The sequence below is a fragment of the Amblyomma mixtum genome, chromosome 5 (genome assembly GCF_055824585.1).
Source record: "Amblyomma mixtum isolate Tamu chromosome 5, ASM5582458v1, whole genome shotgun sequence".
Classification (NCBI taxonomy): Eukaryota; Metazoa; Arthropoda; class Arachnida; order Ixodida; family Ixodidae; genus Amblyomma; species Amblyomma mixtum.
This window is the reverse complement of record NC_143016.1, coordinates 82994128-83021793: the sequence shown is the minus strand read 5'-3', so window position 1 is coordinate 83021793 and position 27666 is coordinate 82994128. Positions and strand designations below refer to the sequence as shown.

General features: G+C 48.1%; 1 protein-coding gene across 2 annotated transcripts in view; it reads left to right on the top strand.

Annotated features, from left to right (window-relative positions):
* LOC149342841 (chitin synthase chs-2-like) overlaps positions 1-27666 on the top strand; it is a 102765-nt gene that overhangs the window by 50950 nt on the left and 24149 nt on the right. For both annotated transcript variants that reach the window (XM_089545342.1, XM_089545341.1), the window contains exons 2-8: positions 3108-3176; positions 13823-14076; positions 14619-14800; positions 17687-18279; positions 20447-20803; positions 25092-25176; positions 25816-26012. In XM_089545342.1, the coding sequence (XP_089401468.1) occupies positions 3112-3176; positions 13823-14076; positions 14619-14800; positions 17687-18279; positions 20447-20803; positions 25092-25176; positions 25816-26012 (1733 nt within the window). In that variant the 5' untranslated portion in view covers positions 3108-3111. The remainder of the gene's footprint in view (positions 1-3107; positions 3177-13822; positions 14077-14618; positions 14801-17686; positions 18280-20446; positions 20804-25091; positions 25177-25815; positions 26013-27666) is intronic.

Here is a 27666-nt window from a genome sequence, read left to right as displayed (position 1 = left end):
CCTGTAAAAAACAGACCAGCCTATAGCAGCAGGAGCACTCGGACGCAGGTCCGTGGGGCGTGCGCGATCCGGTGAGTATATGTGCTCGTTTTCAATCTCTGTGCTGAGTGTTTAGGCGCCATTAGTGTGTCCGACCGGTCCGCGTGTTCGCCAAATGCAGCCGGTACAGCCAGCGATGACAGCGCCGCCCACCGGCAGGTAGCAGCCACATTATGGCTGGTTATAAATATTCATTCAGAACGACGGCGTGGCATCGACGCTAAATAAAAAAAAAAAAAGACGCTATGGCGCAATGGATTAGAGGCACGTGTTGCGTATGGAAAGTCGGCCGTTCGACTCCGCTCTCTGTACTGAAATTTAATTGTTATTTCAATTTCATTTTTTCCATTTTTCCCTTTTAGGTCGCAAATTGTGATGCTTAGTGGCATATAACGCCGTTTAAGAGGATTTATTATCCCTTTTAGGTAAGCCGTTGCGACAATCTTCAGTCACCGTGATCAATACACCGTGGTTTCAAGCCTTGTGGCTGTACAGGCTGCAGTTGGCGAATACGCGACCGGTCCAGTCATGAAATAAGAGTGGCAGCTTAAAAGGCAACTGCAGAAGTTTTAGATTTCGATCAGCATAAAGGGGGCTCGAATGTGCGAAATATGCAGGCAAATCACGGGAAGTCCTTTGGGGATAGCATCTGAAACAGAGACATTATTGCCAGTTAAAATCGCGACGGCCTTCAGGCTTCTCCGCAGCGCACAGCACCAAGTGGGGGCGCATGATGACGTCGTCTACGGTTCCGGTACATTTCTAATCCTTAAACGCTGCTTTGAAAGAAGGAAACCAATGATACCGAAGGCAAAGCCCGCCGAGCGTTGTTTGGCAGCATCCAACTAAGCACGGCAAGGTGTGGTTGACGGCAGTTGAAATTTGAAATCTTACCGTCCGTGACGTCACACCGAGCTTCTCCGCACTGTTTTAGTGCTGTGAGGAGAAGCCCGAAAATTTATCGTCGATTACGTCATCATTTTAAATGCTAGCTCAGAACAACTTGGCATGCTTTGCCTATAGACTATATAGATTTGAATCCTCGAATATTGCAAATTTTTCAAGAAAAAAAAAAGTGGTGCAGGTCAGGGGTAACAGCATAAGCGATGAGCTTTTATTGCGACTTCATCAGAGGCATCGACAGCGAAGACACGCGATGACGCGAACGCGACACTTCGGGCATACTTTATACGCGTTGTCGAGGCCCGTTGTGGTGCTAAACTATTCACACGTGCATGGACATGGCATTAATATGCACGTGCCACTCGCATGCTTCTGGCCGTCTTCCGAAGCACACGCAAGTACCGAAGACCGTATCGTCTTTCAATCGCTGACGATTATACGCAGACACGAGTCGTTAGATATGACGGTGTGAGCCGAAGCTGCCTTTGCTGAATCCCCGCAGTATACTCAGGTCTATCCTTGCAAACAGCTGGCAAGGCGAGCGCGTTTTGTACATTACGTGCTTCTGAAAGTAGCATCATATGTATGCCCTTTCTGTGACTGTGTCTCCAAAAGGCTTCACATTCACGAATGGCCCAGCTATACTGGCTCTCTGCATATTCCGAGCCCTCTGTACGCAAGCCTAGCTATGTGAGTGTATCAGCAGCGTGTTTTTCACATTCGTCTTGCTCTCCTGCTGAGCTATATGTCTTTTTCTCGCGTTTTCTTGAGTATTGTCGCGGCCACAACAATACGCGGAGCAAGCTTCGATGATCAAACTTCTATCGCGTGTTATATAGCGAAAATTATTAAGTACTTTGCACACATGCTAGCAAATGCCACTCGTGTGCTCACGTACAAACCCAACAAACTTTCATATCCTCTTTGCGGAACGCGTGAAAAAAAGTTCGAACGCAGAAGTGTGCTCCGTACTATTTGGCCACTTGTGCACTTTTTTACTGTTGCCCCGGAGCAAGCACTCCTTTTTGGTTTTTGAGGTGCGTTGACGCATCGCTCGTCGGTAATCTTGAGGTCCACGACACGTGGGAGGGAGTGCAGGATTCACTTTTGTGTTTCCATACTAACCGTCCACCCACATCTACTCCCCCATGAGGGATTCCCGTAAACATTGAACTTAACCCTTCATACTTAGAGTCGTTGATCAATTTAGCCTCCTCGCCCTACCAACTGGTTCCCGTCCTGACAAGGCTTAACTGGTAGAGCGACTGCCCCGGATAGGCGGTGGTCCCGGGTTCGATACCCAGAGCAGGACAAACTCTTCTTCCACTAGAAATTTTTGAAAGCTGTATAGCTTTCCTTTGTGGCTGTGAAACACTGCTGGGGTGGATGCTAATGAGTAGTTACTCTCTTATTAGATATATACTCCACTTTAAAGGAGTATATTTCCCCGAGCATTGGACTAACTTTCTCCCTTCTGCTCCGCACACTGACAGCGCGCTATAATAGCCGCCCTTTGCTGAATCCTTGCACCCCTGTTTCTGAGCAGGGCTCAGGACCAATGGATTTACTTTGTTGCTTCTTGCGTCTGACGGGTCTAGAAGTGCTTCTTGAGTTTGACGGATCTAGATGTGCACTTGACTGCAGGTGTTGTCCTTAACTAGCGCTCGATGTGTCATATTTTATATCGTACTTTCGTCAGCACTGCATGCAGGTTTTCGCGGCGACATGTTTTCTAGTTTTACATAGGCGAATGTCTTTAATGCCTCATCGTTGTTGACAGAAGGTTGTCAGAAGAAGGTTGTCAGCAGAGGTGTCACGCTTTTTCTAGTCAGACCAGAAAAAAAAAATTTGCACGATGGGATACGAACCAACATCCTTTCGTTCCGCAGTCAAGCGTGCAAATGGCTACGCTACTTCCTGTCAATGCATATGTAGTTCTACTTGTCTAGGACGCTGGAGAGTGTTTGCAGAAAGGCGTCGAATCAGACGGATGCCTCCCAAACGCCCTCCAGTGTCTCCAGCATTTGAGATTCACAAACAATTGTGTACTTAACATCTTAACCACACATCAGTCACACAAGCAGCAACACCGCGCTAAAGGCTTTCGCCTCACCGCACTTTAGGTCAACAAAGCGCCCCCCTGAATTTGTTTTCTTTTTTTGCAGAGCCATGGACGCCGGGACAGCGAACGGTGTTTATCGACGCGTACAGCAAGAACAGCTGGCGAATGGCTGGTAAGTCATGTTCACGCACGTTTCACGCTCATTTATGGTAAAAAAAAAAATACAGGCGCGCGTTGTTCCCTGGCTATTCGATTAAGAAAAGTTTGGCTTCATTTCTCTGGTTGTGATCTCGATGAAACTTACCAAGGAAATACGGCGCCTGATTGTCACACGCCGGAGAAGACGACGTTCCGCAAGCGCTTTTTTTTTCTTATCGAGGCTAGGAGCAGGATTTCGTAAGAACTATTATCAAATTTAAACCTTTTGCCGCCCATCTGATGGGCCTTGCAACCTGTGCCACAAGGGTCAATAACCGATCAGTCACAAGTTTTGGTTTAAAAAGCTTAGCTGATCGATGAAAAGAGGCGGAAGAATGAACTGAGAAAAAATCGTTACCGAATAAGAATCTGGGTGTCCTTTGTTTTTTTTTTGTTTTACAATTTTTTAATCGGAATTATCATGGCAAGCATTCCTATGTGCTTGAATGGGCAAAATTTAGCTTTTTCGTCTTACATGACTGATAACAAATGAAACGACAGGCAATATTATTGGTCAGCCACGTTAAATGCAGAATCATAGGTGCGAACCGTCGGATAATTCTATTGCAGTGGACCTTCACTGACGAATCCGAAATCTCAGACAGGCCTAGGTTCGCTTGGAAGTTGCGGTCAATAAAATCATATTCTCGAAGCAGTAGGTCCATGGCGAAGATAGTTGTTTATTAGTTCTAATTTGTTTTGATTTCTTTCGTACGGTACCAAGCACCACCGATGCTGAAAATACTGTGCGGGTTACCTGCACAACTCGTATGTCCTCCCACACATTGAGTCAGCCTTACCCAGCACCCGTCCCAAATCTCGACTAGAAACTGCCCTATATCGTGGGAAGCTCTACGTCCTTTATTTCCCCACCCATACCAGTAATAACACCTAATCAAATAAATTTCACATTACATTACGTGTTGACAATGCGATAATATAAGAGGCTAATGATGCCTTTACATCGAGTTCTGGGCCATTCGTGCACAGTTGTGTTAGGTGGACGGATGAGATTAAGAAATTTGCTGGGATAGAGTGGCCGCAGCTGGCACAGGACAGGTTAATTGCACAAGTATGGGAGAGGCCTTTGTCCTGCAGTGGACGTAGTCAGTCTGATGATGACGATTATGCATTTGCGGACCCCTATACGTCTGTTTGCAAACAACCAGACATCCCTTCGTACCATACAGCGGGTTACAGGCTTTCTCGCTGGGGTCTCGAGGTGATGACATGGACGTGTACTTATCAATTCCGGTCTGGTGAATTAATTTCCCTCCAGCCAATCGAAGTGATGCGGTCTGGTGACGTCATTACCATCCAGCCAATGGGCGAATTTTATGACTGACAACACATCTTTTTTTCTTTTTTCAAATGTGGCTTATACTGCTTTCGGTTTAAAATTTCATTCTCTCGTGTCATATGCCAGCCTCTGCAGCAAATCTAGGAGATAACTTTCAAAGCTGATCCCAAGTTTCACGCAACGAAAGGGCGTAAAAGAACTGGCGTGACACCATGAGAAAATTATTGGAGAATAATCTGGCCTTTGCTGCTTCAGGCAAGGTACCATCCTTGATAGGCGACGGATGTCGTTCTAGTCCCAAAGCGATATTAAGAGCTTGATAATCGATACAAAATGACATTTAACCATTTTTATTCGCTGTGACAACCATACTTTTTTTCACAATGTCAGCTGGGGGAAGCTTTTGATGGTGTCTTTTTGCTCAAGCCATGTGAGCGTTGTTTCAAGTTCAGTCGAGCATTACAACTCAACACAGTCGTGGGGCTTGCTCCTGGCTTGACTTCAGGGGGAACGCTTTCAGACAGATCGGCCAGAGTCGAACCAAAAACATTAGCAAATTTCTCCAAGGATTTGCTTGACGTGGCCAACGTGGCTTCCACGTTTGAGAGAGAAATAGAGAGATATAACTTCTATTTTCCAGTCAGCCGTTACTAGGTCCATAAATCCTGCTCAGCTCATCACTGACTGCGATGAAGTCGATCACTGTCGGCTGTAGTCACGCTGTGCCTTGCTTTTTCGCATGGTGTGGAATTGGAGTCGTTCCAAATGCGCAAGGTTGTACAGGGTGGCTCAATCTGCTCTGGCAAAGCGCTGTTGAGCGACCGTCGCTGGCGACGAGGGACGTCAGATTCATTTCATTGTCAAGGAAGGTAGCGGATAGTCTTTTATTGCAGTGTTTACAATGAGGATTCCATCTCGGTCGTCGTCGCCATGGTGTAAGTTAGTAATATTAGTTCTGCATACCGCTGCAAAGTCGGTCAATTTGCTTTTGACACAAACATGACAACAGTTTACGCATGCTTAGCAAAGGAGCATTGCCAGAGCAAAAAGCTGGCGGCGGCCGTTCGGCGTCGCCCACAAAAGTCCTGATTGGCTGGCGGGCAGTGACATCACTGACGTCGTCATAATAGACACATTCCATTAGCTGGAGGCATGTGACGTCACTATAGCGGAAGCGACGTTACTAGGCCGGAGAATGCCCATTGGCTGGCGGGAAGTGATGTCTTCAGACTGCAGATTTGTCTGTGTGAAGCTTCCACCTGCCAATCGCAGCAGGTGGCGTGGAGAAAGAGCTACGGAGTGGCAACCTGGGCCTCACAAGCTCCATCAATTACTTCAGGCAAAAAGGCATTTAACAACTTCAGATGCTGTCGCATTGCCAAAGCATAATAGGTTTACAAGGTGTCCGTGTGTTTTTTTTTTTTTTTTGTTCGCTGGTGATTTCCACTTCAGCACTTGCAGTATTTACCTTTGTTCACCACTTTTTACCCCTGTTTACCTTTCCTCTGTCGGGTGACTGTGTTCGACTCCGGGTTTTTCTCCCCGATTTGTACTTCCTCGGTGGCTGTTGCACCTTTTCGGGGCACTTTCAGCTGCTGCTTGGTTGATTCGTTATCTAAGCATTACCGCAAGACGCTGATTCCAGCAACTTTATATACATACTTCCTTTTTGGCACCCGGATGCAGCTAGGTGATAGCAAAGGCTTTCATTAAGTGCCGTTCGGTGGAAGAAGCATGCACTTACGTAAGCAAGTTGAACACTACGCTATTTGTAGTTTCTGCGAAACAATAATGGCTGTATCATAGCCTCCTCTATTTTTTTCGTGCCCCCTCAATCGCGGGAAACGGCGTTGTTAGGCGCCGTTCGTGCTAGTACGCGAAGCTGCCGACGAGTGGCGCGCGCAGCCCAGGATGGACTACATGGGTGAAGCGGCTCCAACACCTTCGTCGCAAGTTCGGCTTCTTCAGAAATGAAGTACAAGCCGACAACGCGAGGAAATGGGCCAAGGCAGTTAATACCCAAGTGCATGCGCAGGAGCGAGAGGCGTGGAGGGCTGCCATGGAGGGGAAGTCGACACTGGAAGTGTACCGGGCAGCCAAGCAGGACATCTGCGTTGAGAGCTTCTACGACAACAGTGTAGGCAGCCGCCTGTTGTTTGAGGCACGCGCGGGTGCCATGCCAACGCTTGTGTACCGCAAGCGCTTCGACACTACAGTCGAATGCACCCAGTGCAGAGCCTGCGGAGAGCACGACGAAACAACGGAGCACATCGTCCTACTCTGCGAGAAGCTGCCAACGCCACCGCACGAGGGCGCTACGTTTCCGCAGGCGCTGGGTTTCCGTTCTTCGAACGAGGGCTGCACAGCAGATGCGGCAAACCATGCGGCAGTTGCAGCGACGAAGCGCCGACTGACAGAGTGGTGGACGCTGGTGCGACATTAGACCAGTACTGTTTCGTCGGTATTCGCGTGTGTGTTTGCCGCTTCGCGTTTGATAGTGGTGTTTTTATGTGTGTATCTATCCAGCCAGGGCACCTTTGGTAGGCGCCCGCCCGTTACAAAGGGAAGGCTACATCATCATCATCATCATCATCATCGGAGCAGACGACGCGGCAGGAGTTGCACGCAGCGTAAAAGACGGCGCGCAATTCTGCTAAGGCTCCCAAAGCATCGCCGGGTGGCGCTGCTGCGCCTGATGTGCAGCGCCATCTATGGGAGAAAAGTAAAAACTGGGGCGCTGCTCGCTGCTCGCGCTGCTTTCACCACGCTTCTTTGCACGCGCGCTTTCTTGCACGTGCGCGCGCCCGCGCTGTCGCGATGTGTCGCCTGCATGAGCCACTATAAGATCGTTCAGACTGACGCGCAGTACTGCAATGCAAACTTAATTAAAGGGGGGAAACTGATTAGTCGCGTCTACTGTGTGGAGCAGACGGTCGACGATGAGGAGGCCCATTTGACTGTAAAATGCGTTTGTCGAGAGAGTATTAACGTCGTACTGTATGACATGTAACTAGACGTAAGTCCACGGTATAATTATACTCGAAATATGCGAAGTACTATCAGCTCTGAGAAATAAAGCGAGACACTTGTTGATCGTAGTTGTCAGTTGTTGCATGCGATGCGCAGGGCGATCCACTTACGTGCGAGTCGAAAGGACATGCGACCAGGCAACAGTTCGTCAACATTCTACTCCACCTTGGGGGAACCCCCTAAACATTTGACCACCATTGTTCACACTTGCAAGTGCGACCTGCGGGTCGCCTTCTTGCTTGAAACGAAAACTCTCCGGAATAACATTGCTTGCGCGCTTTCGAGAATTTCGTCTGCTTTGACCGCGTCTCCTGCACTCGCGCTCGGTGCGATTCTCAATGCACTACGGTGACCAGGAGGATGTCGTGACGGTATTGATGTGCACCGCAGTCGTATAAGCGTCATGATGACAGCGACAGCGGCGCGCTTCTCAGGGCCGGCCTGCCGACCCGTTTGCCTGCCGCCGCCGTCAGAAAAATACGCTAATATTGTTTGTTCGCGTTCATACCAAACCCTGGAGTAGAGCAACGTCAAAAATGAATCATTTTTGAGGATCGTTGGCCAATACCGAGCTGCTGGTAGAAGCGATAACTGCGATACAAGCATATTTCTTTTCCAAATCCGCTTTGCTGATGCCCAGTGCTGCTCGCCTGTTGTCACCTGGCTCCGCAGTTAAAGGCATCACGGAAATCGATCACGTCTTTGTTTTATTATGTGACGGTGAACATAGTAAAACGGTGACGCGAGTAGCACCTTTATTAAAGCGCTGGCGAGTTCCGAAGTGCCCTCAGCTGCAGCATCGATGCGAAATGATTAGGCTTAGCGACGACTACGGCAGCGAGGGAGCAGCGCAGCTCGTCGCCCGGCGTGGCCGCGGGCGACGTCGTTGCCGAAAGATCTACTGTCCGCGGACGGCGTCATTGCCAAAAGCTCCACTGTCTCGCCGATTAGTTCAGCGGCTTGCGACTCGCAGTCGCAAGGCTGGAAAATCGAGCAGCGAGCGACTTGCCTGCGCGTCGTCTGCCACTTTTTTCGTGCATGGTAGGGACAGACTCACTGGCTCTCCGAAGAGCGCGGCCGCATACTCGCGTGTTCGCGGTAAGAGTGAATCACCGTGTACATACGCTTTGGTTTTTACATTACGGCCTTCGTACTACCTCCTTTTTGCTTCGCCGAGACCGCGTCTGTCAGCGCGAAGATTGCGCCTCGCGCGACTCTCCCGTCGCACGTGCACACAAAGCTAGCAGGGCGTCTGCTACGGCGCCGCCCCGAGTTTCCGCTGCTCGCCGCTGCGGCGCTGGCGTCGCGCTCCCAAACTTGAGCTTGGGTTCCCTTAAGATTGATGTGCGGACACGATCGTTAAAGTGCTAAATTGTTTTTGTTAAGCCATGTGCACATGTACTTTAGTAAAAGCTGCTCATCAAGGAAAATATGAAATCGGCGGCCGGGCATACATATCGAACGTTGCTCCAGTACCGAGATGAATGCTTAAGTTTACAGCTATAACGACGGTAATTGTTACTGTGCCTCTTTGTACAAAACACGTATTCTTAGCATAGGTCGTATCTGACCCAATATACAAGCAGAAACATTAAGGAAGCATTTTTGTGAGCGATGAGTGAATGGAAAAAATTTTACTGTCGTATATAGAATAAAACATACATGCAAAAATGTTTTCACAACTTCAAAATCTTTCTAGATAGAGGCTTTGATGTCAGCGGTTTCACTACATCGTTCCTGTCCGTCACCGATAAGGCATAGTTCGCAAAAACAGGGCGGAAAAACTTTCCGCAGATGAGCTTCAGATGGCTGTGGTGGTCATTGGACGCAAGCTCACATTTCAGTGCTCCATGTTCTGCAAGAGCCTCAACTGCATTGTTGACTGCAGCTTGCAGGGGTTTTGATAAGAACCGTCTTTTGTTGAGCAGCACCTCGACGTAGCTCTTGAGGGCGTACAGAACATACAAAAACTGCGTTGAAGGATTCTGTCCTGAAGACGGATCAAACTGTCACTGGGCGCAGATGAGGCTGGTCGCGTGAGAAGAGCATTGCAGCTGCTGCAATCAATTTTTTCTTGAACGACGCGAGCCAAATAACCTCCTAACATCGCAAGTGCTGCAGTGTCTGGCGCTGGCAGCAACGTTTTCTGTGTCCTGAGAAGGTCTTCAAGGAGACTTTTCGCCTCCGGTGGAAAGTCGTCCGCGCGCTGGGTGACTGCAAGTTTCTGTGCACTGTTCAGTGCTCCAAGTGCTTGCCTTTCCGTTTCTATTACGTTGCTGTGTTGGGAAGCAGACACTAACCCAGTTTTTAAGGCCTTCTCTACGCCAGCGAGTACCGCTCTAGCATCTGTCTGATCATTGCTTCCTGCAATTCAGCTAATTCGAAATCTGTTTTTAGCGCCGCTTTATTCCGGGTTGCTGCGCATTTCAGTGCACAAGGATTAGGCGCGTTTTTGCTAACTTGTTCCGGCTCTTAGTGTGCTGGTTTCGTCGATGGTGATTGTGTGTGTTAGGAATGTTCGGTTAAAGGACTGCGCGCTTTCTTGCATAGTTGCGGATGTCGTTTTTGTGTTGCCGAATGTTTGCTTTTATATACTTTTGGTAATGGCTTAGGACGAGTTGGTCGTTTGTGGAGTAGGCAAAGGCCACATTTATTCCGCGGCCGCCGAATTCCCTGCAGCCGGCCGCAACTACGCGCACGCCCATCCATCCTGGGCTGGCAGCGCCGCCCCGCGGAGAAACACGGCGGAGTCAGACGGCGCTTCAGCAGCCTTTGACCAGGCACAGAAAAAATAGAGGAGGCTATGGCTGTATAGTGCCACAAATCGAAGCCATCTTTTTTTTTCGTCGCTACGCCCTTCGGATGCCTCGTTCAAGTTTTCGTACAGCTGTTTGGAAACAGCGACACTGCAACCAGCACAAGGCTCCAGCGAAACACCTGTTGGCACTCGCGCACTAAGCACAGACGAGAGCGCAGCCCTGACTTTGTAGTCTATTTCAGCACTTCCGAATACCGGCGCATCCGCCAGCGCTGCTCGGTGGAGGAGGCGGAGGGTGCACCGCCCTCTCCTTTCTCTCACGTCTTTCCGCTTGTCTGATAGCCGGCCAGCGGTGCGATGACGTCGTTTCATGAAACCGATGACAGCGAGATCGCGCGATGTTTAGCTATGACAGCTGTCGATGGTTAAAACGGCTCACAAGCGGCCCATGTTTCGACTCTAGCGAAACTCTCTTCGTCTATATGGCCGCATGATTTCACGATTTGTCGCGAAACGTCGCTACAGCTACTGGCCATTGCAGTGCCATTCTGGAGTGAATTTGTGACGCGAGGGTAAGTGGAGCTGCGCTGGTTTTTTTATCGAACGGGTCACGTAACCAAACGCAGTTGTTTTCCGTTCCCCGTTACGTTCCGTTCCGTTCACCTTCAACACACTGCTTGGCCCTTCAATACGGTGTCCCTCATAGCCTGCGTAACTTTGGGACGTTTAACCCCCTTAAACCATAAACTCCTGAATGGGCTTTTCTGCGGTGCACAACCCTTCCCCGGAATGGCTGCACACTCATCGAGCTGTGCAACATTTAATGCGGCAGATATCTGCGAATTACTGCCTATAGCTGTATCAGTGGAATTCTCAGTAGTGATGCAAAACTAATGGTAAATTGAATATCGATAGCATCGATAGTTTTTTTTTATACAATCGATAGCGTAGAAAGACTATCGATAGTTCTACTATGGAGCCGTAGTACAATCTATAGTATCTATAACTATCAAGAGTTTTTTCGTGCCTGCATCTCCGTTCGCGGTCCCTTCAGGACGTCTAATCAAAGTAATGACAAAATTCATGCTACAAATCTACATAAGGGGAGCCAGCCGAGGATTGTTCATTTTCCAGAGTACAAATGACTTGCATCTATGACTTTATACTCTCCGACAGATGTTGATGCCCGAGGCATGAACAAGAAGAGAGGAGAAAAACGATCACTGAGTATACTATAGTTTGCCACAAACTGCAACAAAATACATGTCTCGTTTACGCGAGAAACCAAGCTCGTGGAAGGCGACTGCTCGGCGGCTTATGACGTCAATATGTCTTCCATGATGCCGGCACACTGTAGTTGGAGGCATATTAAATGAATAAGAAAAAGAGATTCCTATCACTATTTTCTTCTTTTCCTACTGATCCCTGTTCGAAGTACCACGCAACTGCTGACCGCAAGCCGTCTCAAGCCAGAAAATTACTACATGAGGCGTTCAGAATAACATTTTTTTCCTACTTCTGAAATCTTGGAATGGTGCAGTGCCCTCAAAACTTAACGCAGGTTAAAATATAAGGTAGAAAAGTGCAAGTCTTATTAACGGTGCTTTACTTACGGATTCCGGACTGTTCCCAGTCACTGGGTTTGGCTGGCGTTATATGCATTGTCTGCGTGGTGACGCTGAGCGTTCCGGTCTAGCTCACCTGCACAACCGACAGCTCCTACTGTTTTGTAAGCAGGCAAACTCCCAAGAGCACGAAAGTCTGTAAACATAAGCGTTGAAGTTTCCATCCCATTTCGGCTCAGAAGCAGGCGCGCCCAACGATGCGTCTGGGGTCGTTTGGACGGAGCTGTTCACTGTAGCCAGCACAACTATAGACCTTCGCGGAATTTATTTTAAGCAGCGACTGTACGGAGGGTACATCTGCAGTGCTCGGTGACTCGAGTATAGAGTCCTACCATCGTTACCGCCGTCTGAATTAAAACGCCGTCAAGCTTATGCTGCCGTGATTACGCTCGGTGCGTTGCGTGATCTCGTACTATTGATAGTACAATCAATAGTATTTTTTTGCCATCGATAGTTTGATAGTGACTCAACTATACATAACAACGATAGTACTATCGATATTGTTGTCCCACTAATTCTCAGTAGCATGCATACAGGAGCAAACCAACTTTCACGGCGAGGGTCGCTCTGCGAAATATGTAGTATTTCTGAAACCTTCTTAAATAAATTGAACGTGCCGCGTCTCTTTTTGAACTGAGCAGTGCCGTTATGAAATTATAGAAAGCAGAGCTTTAGTGCATCAAACTTGCATGTCAATGGTGTAATCCTGCCGCTGCTTCCCTGCTACTTTCAGCTTCGCAACGCTTTGGTCACGGCTCCTTCGCCGCCCCTTTTTAGTACGCCCCTTGTGTTCCCTTTCTTCTGCTCATAAATTCATGAACTGTTGTGCGAGATTATCGTTACAGGCGTTTCGCATAGAGGATACGTACTAGCGTAAACGAATACCGAATCACCGGACGCTGGCCGCGCAAGTGCAGCGGTCCCGCCGAGTATACGTCTACGATACGTCTACGCTAGTACGTTTCCGCCATGCTAAGAGCCCCCATATCGTCCACTTTCGGCTGCAGCTGGTCTCTTCATTCAGCCTCTTTTTTTTTCTTCTCCGAATTATGCAAGATTTGTCTCTGATACAACTTCAAATTATCCAGAAGAAAAAAACGATGAAATGCAGTTGGGCACGAATATGCTATAAAGTTTTCTCACGGCATTCAGTCTACTTTCCATGTTCCAGATTCACGTCAAATCGAAGGGCACTGACCTATGTCAGATTTATTCCGCGAAGGCAGACAACAACAAATACCGGTTAAAGTTCAGTGCAGAACACTTGTGCGCAGTTGATGCCGGAACTGCATCATTGTCAGCCAATACGGCGTCACAACTCATTCTAACGACGCAGCACCTGTCAACCGCTTCCTATACAGCGTTGTTCCAGAGCGGATAAAACATGGGTACACGGTTTAATACTGTTCATGTGACTTGTATTTGTCTTTCTTTCCAGCATCCGACGGCGCACTGCATGAGATTTTTTTGCATTTCCGGGGTATGCAACTGCTCTGTACAGCTCTCTCTCGTCTACATTCGAGACCATTCACAGAGCGCGGTTTGTCTCTTTGGAGCGTGCTCGAAAAAAAAAAAAAATAGGTCGTTCAGACGCCAGTGCATGCCAGCCACGCAGCGTAGTATTCAGTCTTCGTAATGTAACGTATTTACCTCTTCTTTATGTAACAGCATAGCAGGTTGAGACTCGTCTGCTCAGTAAAATTCGCGGGGACCGCGAGCGGTCGTGAGTAGGTCGCCGCCCTTCCACCCTCTATCGATAAAAGTGCAAAACTTGAAAAGTTTCCCTCCGCATCTAAGCGACATATCAACAGCGCCAAATACTGTCGCCACGCTGCAGTTACTTTCTATAACTCGAACAGCATGGGACCACATTCTAGTTCCCACACGTCTGCCGCTTTCTTACGCAGCGCCGGCCGCCCCAGCGCAGTGCACATGTTCAAGGAGTCGCCGCCGGAAGACGCGGACGAGTCGGAGACATCCCTCGTCACGGCGTCCATCCTCAAGAGCTGCAAGGTGCTCGCTTACGTGATCACCTTCGCCGTTGTGCTCTGCGGGTCCGTGCTGTCCAAAAGCACGCTTCTGCTGATGACATCACAAATTCAAAGGACGCACAGTGATGGAGGTCACAACCGGACCCGACCTGTCTGCAAGGAGAAACTGTGTGAGTGTTCAGGACTCAACGCTCCAAGTGGCGAGCATGTGTGACACACAGACACGTTCTACGTGCGACATTGTATGGTTACGTGTGTCTGTGTGTTTTTTTTAGGCCACCCGTGCGTCTCTCGGGGGAGCTACAAGATTTTTTTTCATATTTTGCATATTCTGTTTGCGTTTTGAAGGCCGCGATGAAAAATTTCGGCCGTCTCGAAAATACGCACAAGGCCGTCTTGGATAAGACTTGAGACGATACTGCTTTGGATTGCCGTAAAGAACAGTGTTACGAAAAGGAAGAAAAAGATAGTAACAACCTTGTCGATCTGCTGTAACTGTCGTCTTAAACATTAGGCTGAACAGTACAAAAATTCCGGCAGCGCTAAGTTTCATGCACTGTATAACATAGCAAGCACACTCACTAGAAGCATACGGCTGAAAGTAACTTAAAAAGCAGCAAGTGCATGCCACTTATAGTGTGCCTGAGAAACCGCTGAAAGAAATCGATTGTTTAATAAACTTGTTGAACGATACTGCGCTTTGTCGTTTCAGTTTTAGACGAGGACGACGAGGACACTGAATACGTGACCGGATTCGACAAGTCAGAAAGCATCGCTTGGATGTGGGTCATCCTGTTTGCCATGCTCGTTCCCGAGGTGGTGACGTTTATCAGATCTGTATGGACCTTGATGTTCAAGGCCATTCGCAAACCTCGTGCAAGCACGTTCATTTTCGTAAGTATTCCACCGAAGCTCACCGTTAGTTTCGGCATGGTTGCATTCTTTCGATCACTTGCTTGAAAGGTCTCGCTAAGAAATATAGGGGGATCACTGTGAGCAATGGTCTCTAAAAAAAAAAAAAGACGAAGTATACCGCTCTGAAATCTGCAACGAACGCTGAAACCGCTTTGGTGGTCGCGCTAATTTGAATAACGATGCCAAAATGGCATGAATACTGCAGTGTAGCTAGGTTGTGTCGTACGTGAACCGAGGTCAGTAGTGTCGCTGGTGCCATGGATAGATTAAAAAAAGCGCGAGTTGGCGGTGCTCGAAAAACTCGCTTCTTCTCCGGCAGATGGCGCCGCGAGCGTAGGAGTCTAGCGTAAAGCCGCGCTGAAAGTGAAGGCGAGCGCAATAATTATACTTGTTACCCTGTAAAAATGTTACCATGTAATGTGAAGTAAACCCGTGCTAATGATTTAGCTGTTAAACTGTTATACATGTGAGTGAAATAAGAACAACTCAAAGTACACACAGACAAAACATGACAGAGGGAGACAGACTGCAGACAAAGAGAGCTTAAGAGAACCTACAGAGACAGACAGCCACACAGACACCGAGGCAGAGAGAAGAGACAGACAAAAAAGGCTGCAAAATGTGTTTTGTTGTGATTGACTCAAAGGCGAAAAATTCAAGACCTGCTGTGCACTGCAGGTGGTATGCACCGTCCGAAAGCACTCACCAGGCATGTGCGAATAGTAATATTGCAAAACTTTAACCAAGGTAATTTAAAATCCAAGCAAATTCCAGCACGCATTAGAGAGTCATGGCTAACGATGGTCTTCGAATATATCTTTGAAGAGCATGCGGATCCCACTCGGCGCTTTAGATTCGGCTATAATTTGAGCCGCCACCTACGTTGATTGTGTTCCCCCGTTCGTCCCTGACCGCGAGAACTGTGCGTAAATGAAAAAAAAAAAAAGGCAAATTAGGCTTTCTGCGTCCCAGCTACTCGCTTAGCTGTTTCTTAAGAAATCAGTGCAATCACCTAACATGACAACAGCGCATCTGTACACTTTAACGCTTTGAGGTGCGTTCAAGGACTGTCGGAAGTTGCTAGGAAGGAGAGAAACACATTAATTATGGTACTTGTGGCGTGTATGCGTTCGTTATTTTTCGGAATAATACGATCATTTTAGAACACTTTTCGTTTCTTTATTTTCGATGGCGCTTGCTAGCCCTTCCATACGAATTGTTGCTGAGTAATGTTACACGCTTTGAAATTTAAACCAATACAGCGTTACTCTGTTGACGGTTGAAACGCAGTTTTACAAGACGCATATTTAATTTCTCGATTTCTCGAACCAATTGCGATTCTTCGATTTCAAGCCCCGGAGGTTTGCGTATATTAGATGTTTCAGGGAAGACTTTAAGTAATTTTCGCAAAAAGGCTTTTCGGGGTAAAAATATGCCTCTTGCGGCCTAGTATTACCAGTCCTAGCGGACACCAAAAAACAGGTGAATCGTTTTAAGCAGTAAGCTGGTTAACTAATTTTTAAAAATTAACTTTTTAACTATTATAGTTAGGTGCCTATAGTGGCAATTAAAGACTTGTAGCCGGTCATTAGTAATAGACATATCAGCTTTTAAAGTTCCGAAAACGCTACTATCCTCGCCGCCGTGGCTCGACAAAATCTGGCTACATCGTGCCAAAATACAAGCGCTTTCGAAAAGCATGCCGGCAAAGCAGCATTTCTAGTGCAGTTAACTAGTCAGAAAAGCCAAATCACTAAGCATCGGTTCACGCGATAAGGAAACATAAAAAAAAGTTGTTGTACCAATCGAAAAACTCTCAAGAGAGTCTTACGCGTCTCCACCTCAAACGTTGTGGGATCTCGCACTTCTTTAAGTCTTTGCGACCCCAGTCCAGCGCCCAAGAAAGAAGTACTCAACAATTATTGCTCCTTTTAAAATTATTTTCCAACACAAGAAAGCGGAAAGATATCGTCGTGAAATATGCGGATACTTGCTTGCAGACCCTGAATTGTTCCAAAGGCTTTAGAGATAATAATAATAGTAATAATAATAACTATTAATTAGTCTTCAAGGAAACGAAAGGCGCAGTAAATGTCACTGCATATTAGAACCCGAACCGCTCCGAGAGAAAACTGATGAAAGAGGTAATAAAAAGAGGGGAAGAGAGAGGGGTGGAAGAGCCACAGCAGTGGAAGGTGCTGGTTCAATCCCGATTAGCATCGCACAGCACACGCGCGTCTTTTGCATTTCGCTTCCATCGATAAAGAAAAGGACAAGCACGAACAAGCGATTAGCTGGACACATTGTCGTTTGTTTGTTTGTTCGTTCGTTTGTTTGTGGGCGTTCACAGCCTATAGATTTCGCTTTCCGCTCTTTAACAAGAGCCATATTAGTGCACAGTGAATTGCGCATAGCCTTGCCCGTTACAAATGTCGAGCAAAGGAAACGACGGGGTTTTACTGAAACGCCGCGTCAGGTACCATGAGTAGTCTCACCAAACTTGTCTTGAGCATGCTCATTCAATAAAGGAATGAACCATTGGGCTAGTTGCACAGAGGAAGTGAGTGAAGCTTGTGTCTGCTGACAAACGTTCCGTTAGGACACGTAGGTCAGCGTTAGACAAAGAAGGCCTTCCGCCTTTCCCTTGTTCAAGTCTGTGCTTCGACAACCATTTTTTTTTTTTTACTCTTCTATCGTCAATTCTTGCATGTCACTTTTGAGTGGAGCTATATCGAGAATCTCCTGGTTACACTGAGAAAGGAAGTTTGTCTTGATATGACCATGTGGCTTTGCCTTCGGTGCAGGCTCCGACGGTGTTACTATTAAAGGTATCACTCTCTCACGCGGGTGTTTATGACATTGCAGATCTTAACCCTCGAGAGCCTGCATGTGGTCGGCACCAGCCTTTTTGTGTTCACCGTACTGCCAGAATTGGACGTACTGCGCGCCACCATGATCTCCAGCTGCGTGGCTGTCATTCCGGTCCTGCTGAAGGCACTGTCTCAGAAGGACATGTCGCGACTACCGTTGACCTTGAACATCTCGGCACTGCTGGCTCAGTGTTCGGGCCTGGTGCTGTGGTCGGTGGGAACCCGCGGTTCGCCCGCGCTGGCCGCAGCGCTGCTTCTCTCGTCGTGCGCGTGGTGGGAGTGCTTCGCAGATGAAGACGCACCCGTCTTCCGCCTGGTGAGGCTCAGGTCGCTGAAGCGGAACCTGGACCAGTGCCGCCTGTTTGTGTCAGTGATGCTCTCGCCCTGGCGAATACTCGTCATGTTAGCAACAATGCTGGTGCTGGTGGCGGTTGGTTCCTCCGTCACGGTGCCCGAACTCTACGGCAAGTTCTATGAGGCATTCCAGCAGCACGAACTTCCGCTCTTTATGTCCCGGACGTTCATCGACAAGGGAGAAAAAGTTGCCCTCGACTTGGTTGAGACGGACTACGTCTTCTGGAGCAAGCGGTGCGTATGGCCTCTTACGAAGTCGCCCGTTATTTTTGTCGCTGACAGTTTTCGTTTTCGGGTAAAATCCGATTTTGCCCATTTCTTGCACCTTGACATGTCCAGCAATTTCGGACAAAAATTTTGAAGAATTGCAAACTTGTGAGATACTTTTACGGAAATATTGAAGTTCATGATCAATTCTTCTGAAACGTAGCAAAATCTTTCTTTTAAAGTGTTTCCATCGACCGCGCCAAACAGTTAAGACTCCCATGAAAACCAATGGGGAACGCTTTTGACGATAGCAAGAGCCTTAATAGAAAAAAAAAATTCAAGGCTGCCGCCGGGTGATCTGCGCATATCTTGATTGGTATAATGAAATATTAGATTATATGAAAAAATTGCGTTCTTAAGAGGTTTGCCGCTCAAAAATGCTTTTGTCCAGAATTGTTGGGTATGCATATCACAAAGCTGAAGACACCGTAAGAAAATTGGTGGATACCAAGTTACTATTCCAAAGGGGTGTTTTGGGGCAATTAGGGGTTGAGGTTTGAGGATTAGTTCGAAAAGGGTGGTTTAGAAGTGAGGCGAAAGCATGGCTACTGACCAGACGTGTTATCGGAGTCACTGTATTAAGCGCTACCCACACTAAGGACACCCTGATCCAAGTACGTTAAGCGTTCAGTATCGTCGCTGTGATGTTGAATATTTTCGCAGTGTAAAAAAATTGCAGGCTGTCCTTCCTCACACGCGGAGTGCTTAATCCCGATGTGCATAGCATCGTCGTCTTCATCAACTTCCATCTGCAGCGCGGACAGATCAGATCAGCTTAACCTCGATTAGAACTTAACCTGAGTCTAATAATATCTTCTCCAGACTTGCCGACGACCCAGCAAAGCAAAACCATGGCTAAACAGATGCTTTCATAGGTCTACTCGGTTTAGATGCGTTAAAACCCTATACCACTGCTGCCTTCTGCTTAGACCAAATCGGTCTGCAGTGTAGGGCAAATAAATAAAGTGCACTTCGGTTTCTAGGTTTTAAGACAAGCCCTTTTAACGCTATCTCCCTGCACTATACTCTTAAGGCTCATTAGAGTTATATGAAAATCTACAATGTATGTCTTAGAAATGACAAACGTGAGTGTATGTTCCTGTTAGGAAAAAGTGTGAAGATCAGTAATAGATTAAATTTCGCACAGAGCTCAGGTCTCAGCAAGGCCACGGCACACACCCTGCATATTCGCACGAATCATCCGTGGAGCCTATAGAAAGTTCGGCGTAAGCAGTGCCGCGTGCGCTCGCTTCTGACTGACGTCGGAAACGTCTCCGTTCGGTTTGTATAGACGCAATGAAAAAAAAAGGAATATTCTTGAATTGTAGCAGAAAGAAGCTCTAAGTAACTTGTAGGCTTTGGTCCAAGCACTCAACATATGTCTTGAAGACAGCTGGGGTTTCAGTTGAGGATGTTGCCAGCTACTAGCAGTAAAAGCTTTGCGATTATTACACGGAATATCTATGCCGTGACATTATAATCATCATCATCATCATCATCATCAGCCTGACTACACCCACTGCAGGGCAAAGGCCTCTCCCATATCTCTACAATTGACCCTGTCCTTTGTCAGTTGCCGCCACTGTATCCCCGCAAACTTCTTAATCTCATCCGCCCACCTAACTTTCTGCCGTCCCCTGCTACGTTTGCTTTCTCTTGGAATCCACTCCGTTACCCTTAAGGACCAGCGGTTATCATTATAGATGAAGAAAATAAAATACAAATTTTAAGGGTCTTTCACATAGTGTGAAGCAGGTCTCACTGTCATCTGTAAATGGGAATGTGTTCGGGATGCATCTGACTAATGGACCATATGATTCGTCATGACCCACTGACAGCTGACAGATCTCACATAATTGGTGCTATGACTGAATAATGTAACCCATGGGTGACGTGGCCCTTTGATCACATGATCGATGGTAATGTCTCATGTGACCTCGCTATGTGATGACGGCACTTAATGCGGAAGGTGACCCCGAGATATCTCAGGGCGTCAGCCCATGGATAACAGCCTACGCTGTGAAAGAACAGTGACCATTCATGGCAGTGTTCTCTGTCTTTCCTGAACACGCGGCAATTGGGTTGAATTTTGCATAAGCAACGTTTGGGGTACCTCAATGTCTTTTGCAAACAGCCTCGCCCCAGTCGCCGTAGCCGCTGTCCATGCCACTGCGAGCTACGTGACCTACCGTGCCAGCGTCTTCGCCTGCAGAGTAAAGATCCAGGGCTTCTCGATGGTCCTTCCGTTGACTATAAGCGGACCTGTGACCACGCTTGTTCTGGCCGCTCTCTGCGCCCTGCGGAACAACGACACCTGCTTCCTGAGCGACACCTTGCCGCCCCACGTCTTTTTCAACTGCTACGAAGGCACTTGGTCCCAGCTATTCGCGCATGAACATGCCTGGCTCTGGTTTGCCTGGTTTTCAAGCCTGCTGTTTGTGACAGTCCGTGCGTGGAGGTCGAAGTCTCCCAGGATGGCGGCTGAAGAAAGGTAAGACGCTACTGCGCTTCTTTTACCTTCCTCACTCACCAAGCGACACGATTTAGTTTGCTTTTCTCTGTTTACTTTTGGTACTTTTCCGCAATGAGAGATCGTGCACAGTACGTGAACTTTACTGTCTCACAACGTGTTTTCAAGGCATCATTATTTTCCTTTCCTTGTTCTTTTTTTTCCTGCCGAGTGCCGAGAGAGAGAGAGAGAGAAGAGAAAAAGTTTGCAAGACGGTCAGACATCTGATGCTACAATTCTGCAGAAGTAGTTGGATTTACCCTCGATGATTACATCAATGCTTTTACTCTAATGAATATCTTTACTCCGAACCGAGGCTTCACACACGCGACAGAATATTTATGGAGAGCGAAAACGGGTGGAGGTGATTGGGCGGGTCGGTGGCGCTTGTGGAGGGTGTCGGTAGGATGGGGAGGTGATTGGCGCTTCTGGAGGGCAGCTGGCTTTCCTTTCCCACTACTTCGTTTAATTAAATTTCGCCTTGGATTTTTAGTGCGCTAGCACTTAGAGAGGCCATTCTCCCCATTTAGCCGTTGTTTGTTTGTCCTGCCCATACGCCCACCTAGTGGGCAGGCCGCCCACCTGCCCACCGAGTTGTGCATCAGATGTCCAGGTGTGTGTGTGTGTGTGTGTGTGTGTGTGTGTGTGTGTGTGTGTGTGTGTGCGCGCGCGCCTGGAAAGTTGTGATGACGTCAAAAGGTCACGTGACCTAGGTGGTAGGTAGACTATAAGCAATGCAAAACAATGGCCACACAGCGCTAGAGAACTTAATTAGGATTTGACCTAACTACACAAATCATCCGCCATTTTTTTTCGTTCCACTCCTGCGTGAGCTTCTACTGGGCAGAGGCCTGGTGCAGGGTGAAGGTGGGCAGAGGTGGTTCGTGGATGGCGCCTATAGAGGGTGAAGGTGGTTTGGTGGATGGCGCCTCTGGTGGGCGGAGGTGGTTAGTGGACAGCGCCTCTGGAGGGTGAAGGTGGGCGGAGTTGGTTGGTGAATGGCGCCTCTGGAGGGTGAAGGGGGGCAGAGGTGGTTCGTGGATGGCTGGAGGGTGAAGGTTGGCGGAGGTGGTTGGCGGATAGCGCCTCTGGAGGGTGAAGGTGGGCGGAGGTTATTGGTGGATAGCGCCTCTGGAGGGTGATGGTGGGCGGGGGTGGTTGGCGGATGGCGCCTCTGGAGGGTGAGGGTGGGCGGAGGTGGTTGGCGGATGGCGCCTCTGGAGGGTGAGGGTGGGCGGAGGTGGTTGGCGGATGGCGCCTCTGGAGGGTGAAGGTGGGTGGGCGTGGTTGGTGGATGGCACCTCTGGGGGCGAAGGTTGGAGGAGGTGGTTGGTTGATGGCGCCTTTGGAGTGTGAAGGTGGGCGAAGGTGGTTGGTGCTTCTTGAGGGTGGAGGCTTGACTTTCCGAGGCTACAGACATACCGACGCCGGCATTTTTGCGCTGTGACACTGGCACTACTTTGGCAGTAAAAACTTTCATTAGAAAGGAGGTTGTAGGGAGTCGGATTCTTAAGCTATAGCTGTCTCTAGCGAATGAGAAGTGCAGTCATGCCAACACCCTGTCTCCCCATGTGCGATGTTCCCCTCCGCGCCATAGCGTCATGAGCCAGAAAAGAAAACAAGAACGACTGGCTTAAGTAATGTGAGCGCAAATGGCTCAGCAATAAAAAAAGTGGGGAGTACTAGAGTGTCTTTAATGGCACTACTTCTTCTTTACGCAGCCTCTATTGCGCCTGAGTGCGCTACCTCAATCGCTCCTACTCCAGAGCCGGAAAACCGAGGGACAACGAAGTTAAAGACTGCTGCGGTTTTCTCGGATACAGCTGCGCTTTAAAGTTGTTTCGATTCGTTTTCGAATGGTGAGCGTGATTATTTCAGAAGTAGTAGCAGATACCCAGGCCAACCAAATGTTAGGGCGCTGCCGCGAAAAAATTGTTGCAGCATATATTATACTTCATTTCACAATGCAGTTGTATAGGGGATCACGTTTGCTGGGTTAAACGTCTTCGAAGTCGTAGTATGTCGTAACTAAAAACTATGACTTCCACCTGTGGCCCCGGTGGGCTCAGGCCCCAATTAGAACCATGCCTTAGCGTACTTTTTGCACTCCAAGTTCTTTCAGTTAGCCATACAGTTTTCAGTGAGTCAGACGACAATGCACTTTGTGAAAACAGTCCCGCTCCGAGCGACCTACACTATAAACACAAGCATGCCTATATGGGAGTAAAAAGGGAATAAGCTTTCGCCTCACGCTCTCCCTTTTATAAAAGAGAGTTCGAGAGGACAGCCCTTTTTACTCTTTTTTGTTTAGAGTGTACATCGCGCCCGCGGTGACAGTACAGTGGTTGATGAACGCGCAGTGATGCGCACCGCCAAACACGTAGGCGCACTGAAGTGAGCCATTCATTATCTTTTGGTTGCCAGCTAAATGCATAACTTTCCTGCGCCGAGGGGTTTTCACTCCTTCGTGAAGTGAGCTGTACCAACCGCACTATATATCCTGCGTTTTATATTCAGCGCTATATAGTACTACGTGCTCCGGCAGCCCTCGTTCACTGCAATGTAATATCCCGTTTGTCGGTAATCGTGGCGAGGTTTCTTAGCTGTGCAGCCTAAGAGAGCAATGCGAAGTAGCTCTGCTACATTTCAGACAAAACTGCTAACCACCTGTGTGCTTTTGCAATGATTGCTACCGAAAATCGGGAAACGAAAGAGCTTCTGCAGGCCATATAGATAGTCGTGCCGGCGAGATAAAAGCTTCGTGTAATATGTTACACGAGGTTTTTACAATATATTACGTGACTTCATGTCTCGAGTCTGTCGTAACGATAAAAAAATGCGAAGATTATCTGTTGACACTACTCCCTAGCAATAATTGGTTGATAATAGTTAATGAAGCTCGAGTGAGTGGATGTACAGCCTCTCTCAGAAATGTATAGGTCATATAGGATTTGCTGCAACACTGTGGCAGCAGGAGCAACAGCGTAAAAGTGAAAAACAAAATGTGAAAAATGCTGAGTTTCAGGCCATAAATTATAGGGTTGTAGTAGCGCTCCTAGAACTCCTATAGCAGGGCTCCTGTGATGTCAGGATGATGACCTTCGAGAGATTCGGAACGCTGGCGATGAAAACCGAACCGTACGCTGCGCGGCCAAAGAAGCGAATATATAGTGTCGCGTACGATTCTGATGTAACGGCTGTACACCGCAACTGATTTCTTGCGCACGAGGCAATAGGTACGAGCTAGTGAGCTTGCGAGGTGCGTCCGGCGGGACACGTTGCTGACTAGTTTTGTTGCCGGTTCTTCTAACGACGCAAGGCAGCGCGAAACGACGACAGGCCATAGACGACACTCACTCACGATGACCACTCGAAGCGAAGAATTCAGTGAGTCCACTTCGATCGACATCAGCAAACGCAGTACAGCGATATGCGTTCCACGAAGCTTCAATTTCACTTCCGATCGTCATTGCTGTCATCGCTGCAGAGCTGCGCAAAGCGTAACAACGTCTCCTGCTGCCACCTGTCGAGAACCGCTCAAGGCCATCGTTGCTCAAGGCGGGCGTGTAAAACACGGAAGTTACCTAATCGATTGCCGCGTCACTGTCTAGGTGGCAAAGGGCTCGTTCTGGCAGGCCGCCGTGCCTAGAAGCCCGCGTCATATTGACGCAGGCGAAGTAGTTAAACGGATCCGGGAGATGCAGACAAGCGCGCGTAGAGGGTGGTTTGATGTCACGTTACCAGCAGCACGTGTACCCCGACATTCGCGTTGAGGATCTCGTATGACACTCTATACTGTGCCGTGTTGGGTGTTACGGTATACCAACTGCAAGACGCCGCTTCTAGACCCAGCTCCTTCTGAGTGGCTGACCAAACGCGGGTGTAACCTCATCGTCACGGGCGCTGCTATCTGCCGTCTGTTGGCCAAGTTGACAGCGTCACGCTAACGGGTCTGTTTTTCAGTGCTTGGCTCTGGGCTGATATTGGTTGCATATGCCACATGTTGCGTTTTCATTGTCGCGGTTTATCGGAATTCAACTCAACAGACGCGTTGCTTTCCGCAGAGCCTCAATAGACCAAACGATCAGTTTGTGGATAACCCGCTTTAAGAATTTGCACTAAGTGATACGAAAAGACTGCGTGAATCGTGAATGGAGTGTAAGCATGAGCTCTAAACTAAGTTCGACACGGTGCAAAACTCCCGTCACTGCGTGCGCACTTACAATAGCACAAGTGACGACCATCTTTATTTTTTTGAACGCTTACGCAGCCTCTTCGCGCGGCCCTGGTACGCAAGCGCACTGCTGGAACAGTCCGTGATCCTGAACATCCGCAACCTGAACCGACTTGACATGGTAAGTCCTCTTTCCTTCGTCAATGGGTACGTGGTTGTGGTGGCAGTGCTAGTGTTTCAGGCAGTCCTAGCCTAGCGGTGTCGGACATTTCGCAAGGAAAACACGTGTACGCATGCACACTCGTTGGTGCTTGTGCTGAATTCCCTGACACCATGATGCGTCCTATAAATGGCCAGCTGTTCTGCGGCTAGACCTCCCCATCAGCAACCACGCGTCGTGTTGTTTGGAACAAAACTGTTCTAACGATGTCAAATACCAGAGTAACGTGTAGCGTGTGCTGGAAAGGTCGAATTGATATCAAACATTGTTGATTAGGGGGCAGACAAACGCATTACTAATAATTCAGTAACACTTTCCAAACAGATGTTACCGAATCCCATGAGGAAAGTGGGACATGCGACTCTTAAAATATCGTTCTTAATTTGCATTCCCTCACTCATTTCGGTGATTCGAATGTTCTTGCTTTCCTTTTTTCTCTTCATCACTCACAGACATGAAGGTGACTTTTTAGTGTAAAATTTATTCATTTGTTTGCGATTCGTACGTTCCGTACTGGGTATTATCGAACCAAGCCAGCTGTAATCTAAGCAAATTAAAAAATAGCAGTGTCCGATATATCGTGATGAAAGTGCCTCGCAGGATGCAATGGAGCGGCATCGGCCTAGCGAAGCAACCATCGAGGGCATCCGGGAGGTCGTGGAGACCAGCTTCCACAGTCCCAAGACCTTGGAGCAAGAGCAAGGCAACGGTGATGACGTCACGAGGATCTACGCGTGCGCCACCATGTGGCACGAATCCAAAGAGGAGATGTTGCAGCTTCTGAAATCCGTGCTCAGGTACGCCGCTGCGCTCGTTCGATATATGCAAACTGTTCGTTATAGAGCGCAAACAGGGAGGGTGCTTGTTCTTGTAGCCGGGAAGATTTGTTGGGGAATACAGCCAGAAATACTACGAAGGCCTGGCAGAGTATGTGCAGTTTAATGTCCGGAAGTTGCAAGGGAAGCTACGAGAGGTGCCATAGCGAATAAATCATGTCTAGCATACGCTTGTTTTTACGTCTCTCCTTCGTCCAAACGCAGTCGCCTTTTCCGGGGTTCGATCAAAAAAGTAATTTCTCTTAGTGGCACCAGTGTACGTCTGCGCGCGATTTGAAATCTGTGAAACACAGGAAGCTGTCACGGAGCCGGCGAACACGCACTAAACATCGCGCCCTGATTGAAACTAAAATGCTCCGTGCGAAAAATATTCGTTGTCTGACACGTGCACGACAGAACAGCTATGCATAAACGCCGGTAATAAATCTCCTGGCACTTATCACAAAGGCGGATTCACATGGAAAACAAGCGAACATGCATCATTCCGTCCCAGTGGCCTGTTATTATCCGACATTTGCTTCCGGATTAAAACGCACGCGCGCACACACTGAGACTGCTGCTCGAGGCACCAAAAGCACAAATTACCCGCAGCAGATAATGGTTGTTAAAGATAGAGGGTACAATTTGGGACACGAGACGAAAGGCTGACACAAACAAGCGCTTGTTTGTGTTAGTCTTTCGTCTCGTGTGGTTGTTAAAGATAGAGGGTACAATTTGTTTATCTATTTTTCATTGAATATAACGATAAGAAAGGTACCTCGGGATAATCACAGCTTGTGGGCGCTCCGTTATCCAAAATCTAGTCTTAACAATGTGCAGGTCACACAACAGCGGAAGGTTAAGCGCAAGTAGTAAAATAGTCAGGACATCTTGCGGATTTTAGTACACAGACACTCTAGCCAGACTTTCAGGGTATCGTCGGGCGTTACTTCGTATTTACACTAGATCTATCCCCATTTTGAGCCAAATGCAGTAAGTCGTGCTCTACTCCATACTGATAACCACTCCATAAGTTAGTACAGCTTCGAATAGGTCGTTAAAACTTAGAGATGAGATTGCACGTGCTGATACGTGCTGACCCTCTGTAGCGCCATCTGATACTGCTAAGAATGGATGCACAAAAAAAAAGAGAAACTAAATTAACGACTCGCTCCTCCAGCAACTTCTTTAATTGGTTTAAAAGGGGGGCTTTTGTACAGAAAGGAGTTGAGTTGAGGTTGTAAGCTGCTCGCGGTGTAAGCCTTGTGATTATTCTACCGGCAGTTGGTCCACCGAAGCGACACTTATATATCAATTATATGCATGAGTTTAGTTACAGATCAGTGACCTCTCAGAGCTACGCCGCCACTCACACAAACACCCACAATAGGCATCAGCTGCTGCTGCCGTCACCATTTCGAGTAGATTAAAGTGCCTTCGAGAAATGTCTTCAAGTGAACAGTGTGGCTGTCCTGCCACCTGGAGGGAAGCGAGTGGGACACACCTCTCCGCGTTGTAATCCGGGCAGCACATAGGGTAATGTTCTGGATCCCCGCGCACACCACGTGACATACACAGCAGGGCCGATACCAAACAAGTTTCACGCTTTCAAGTTGTGGCAAGAGCAGAACCCGTG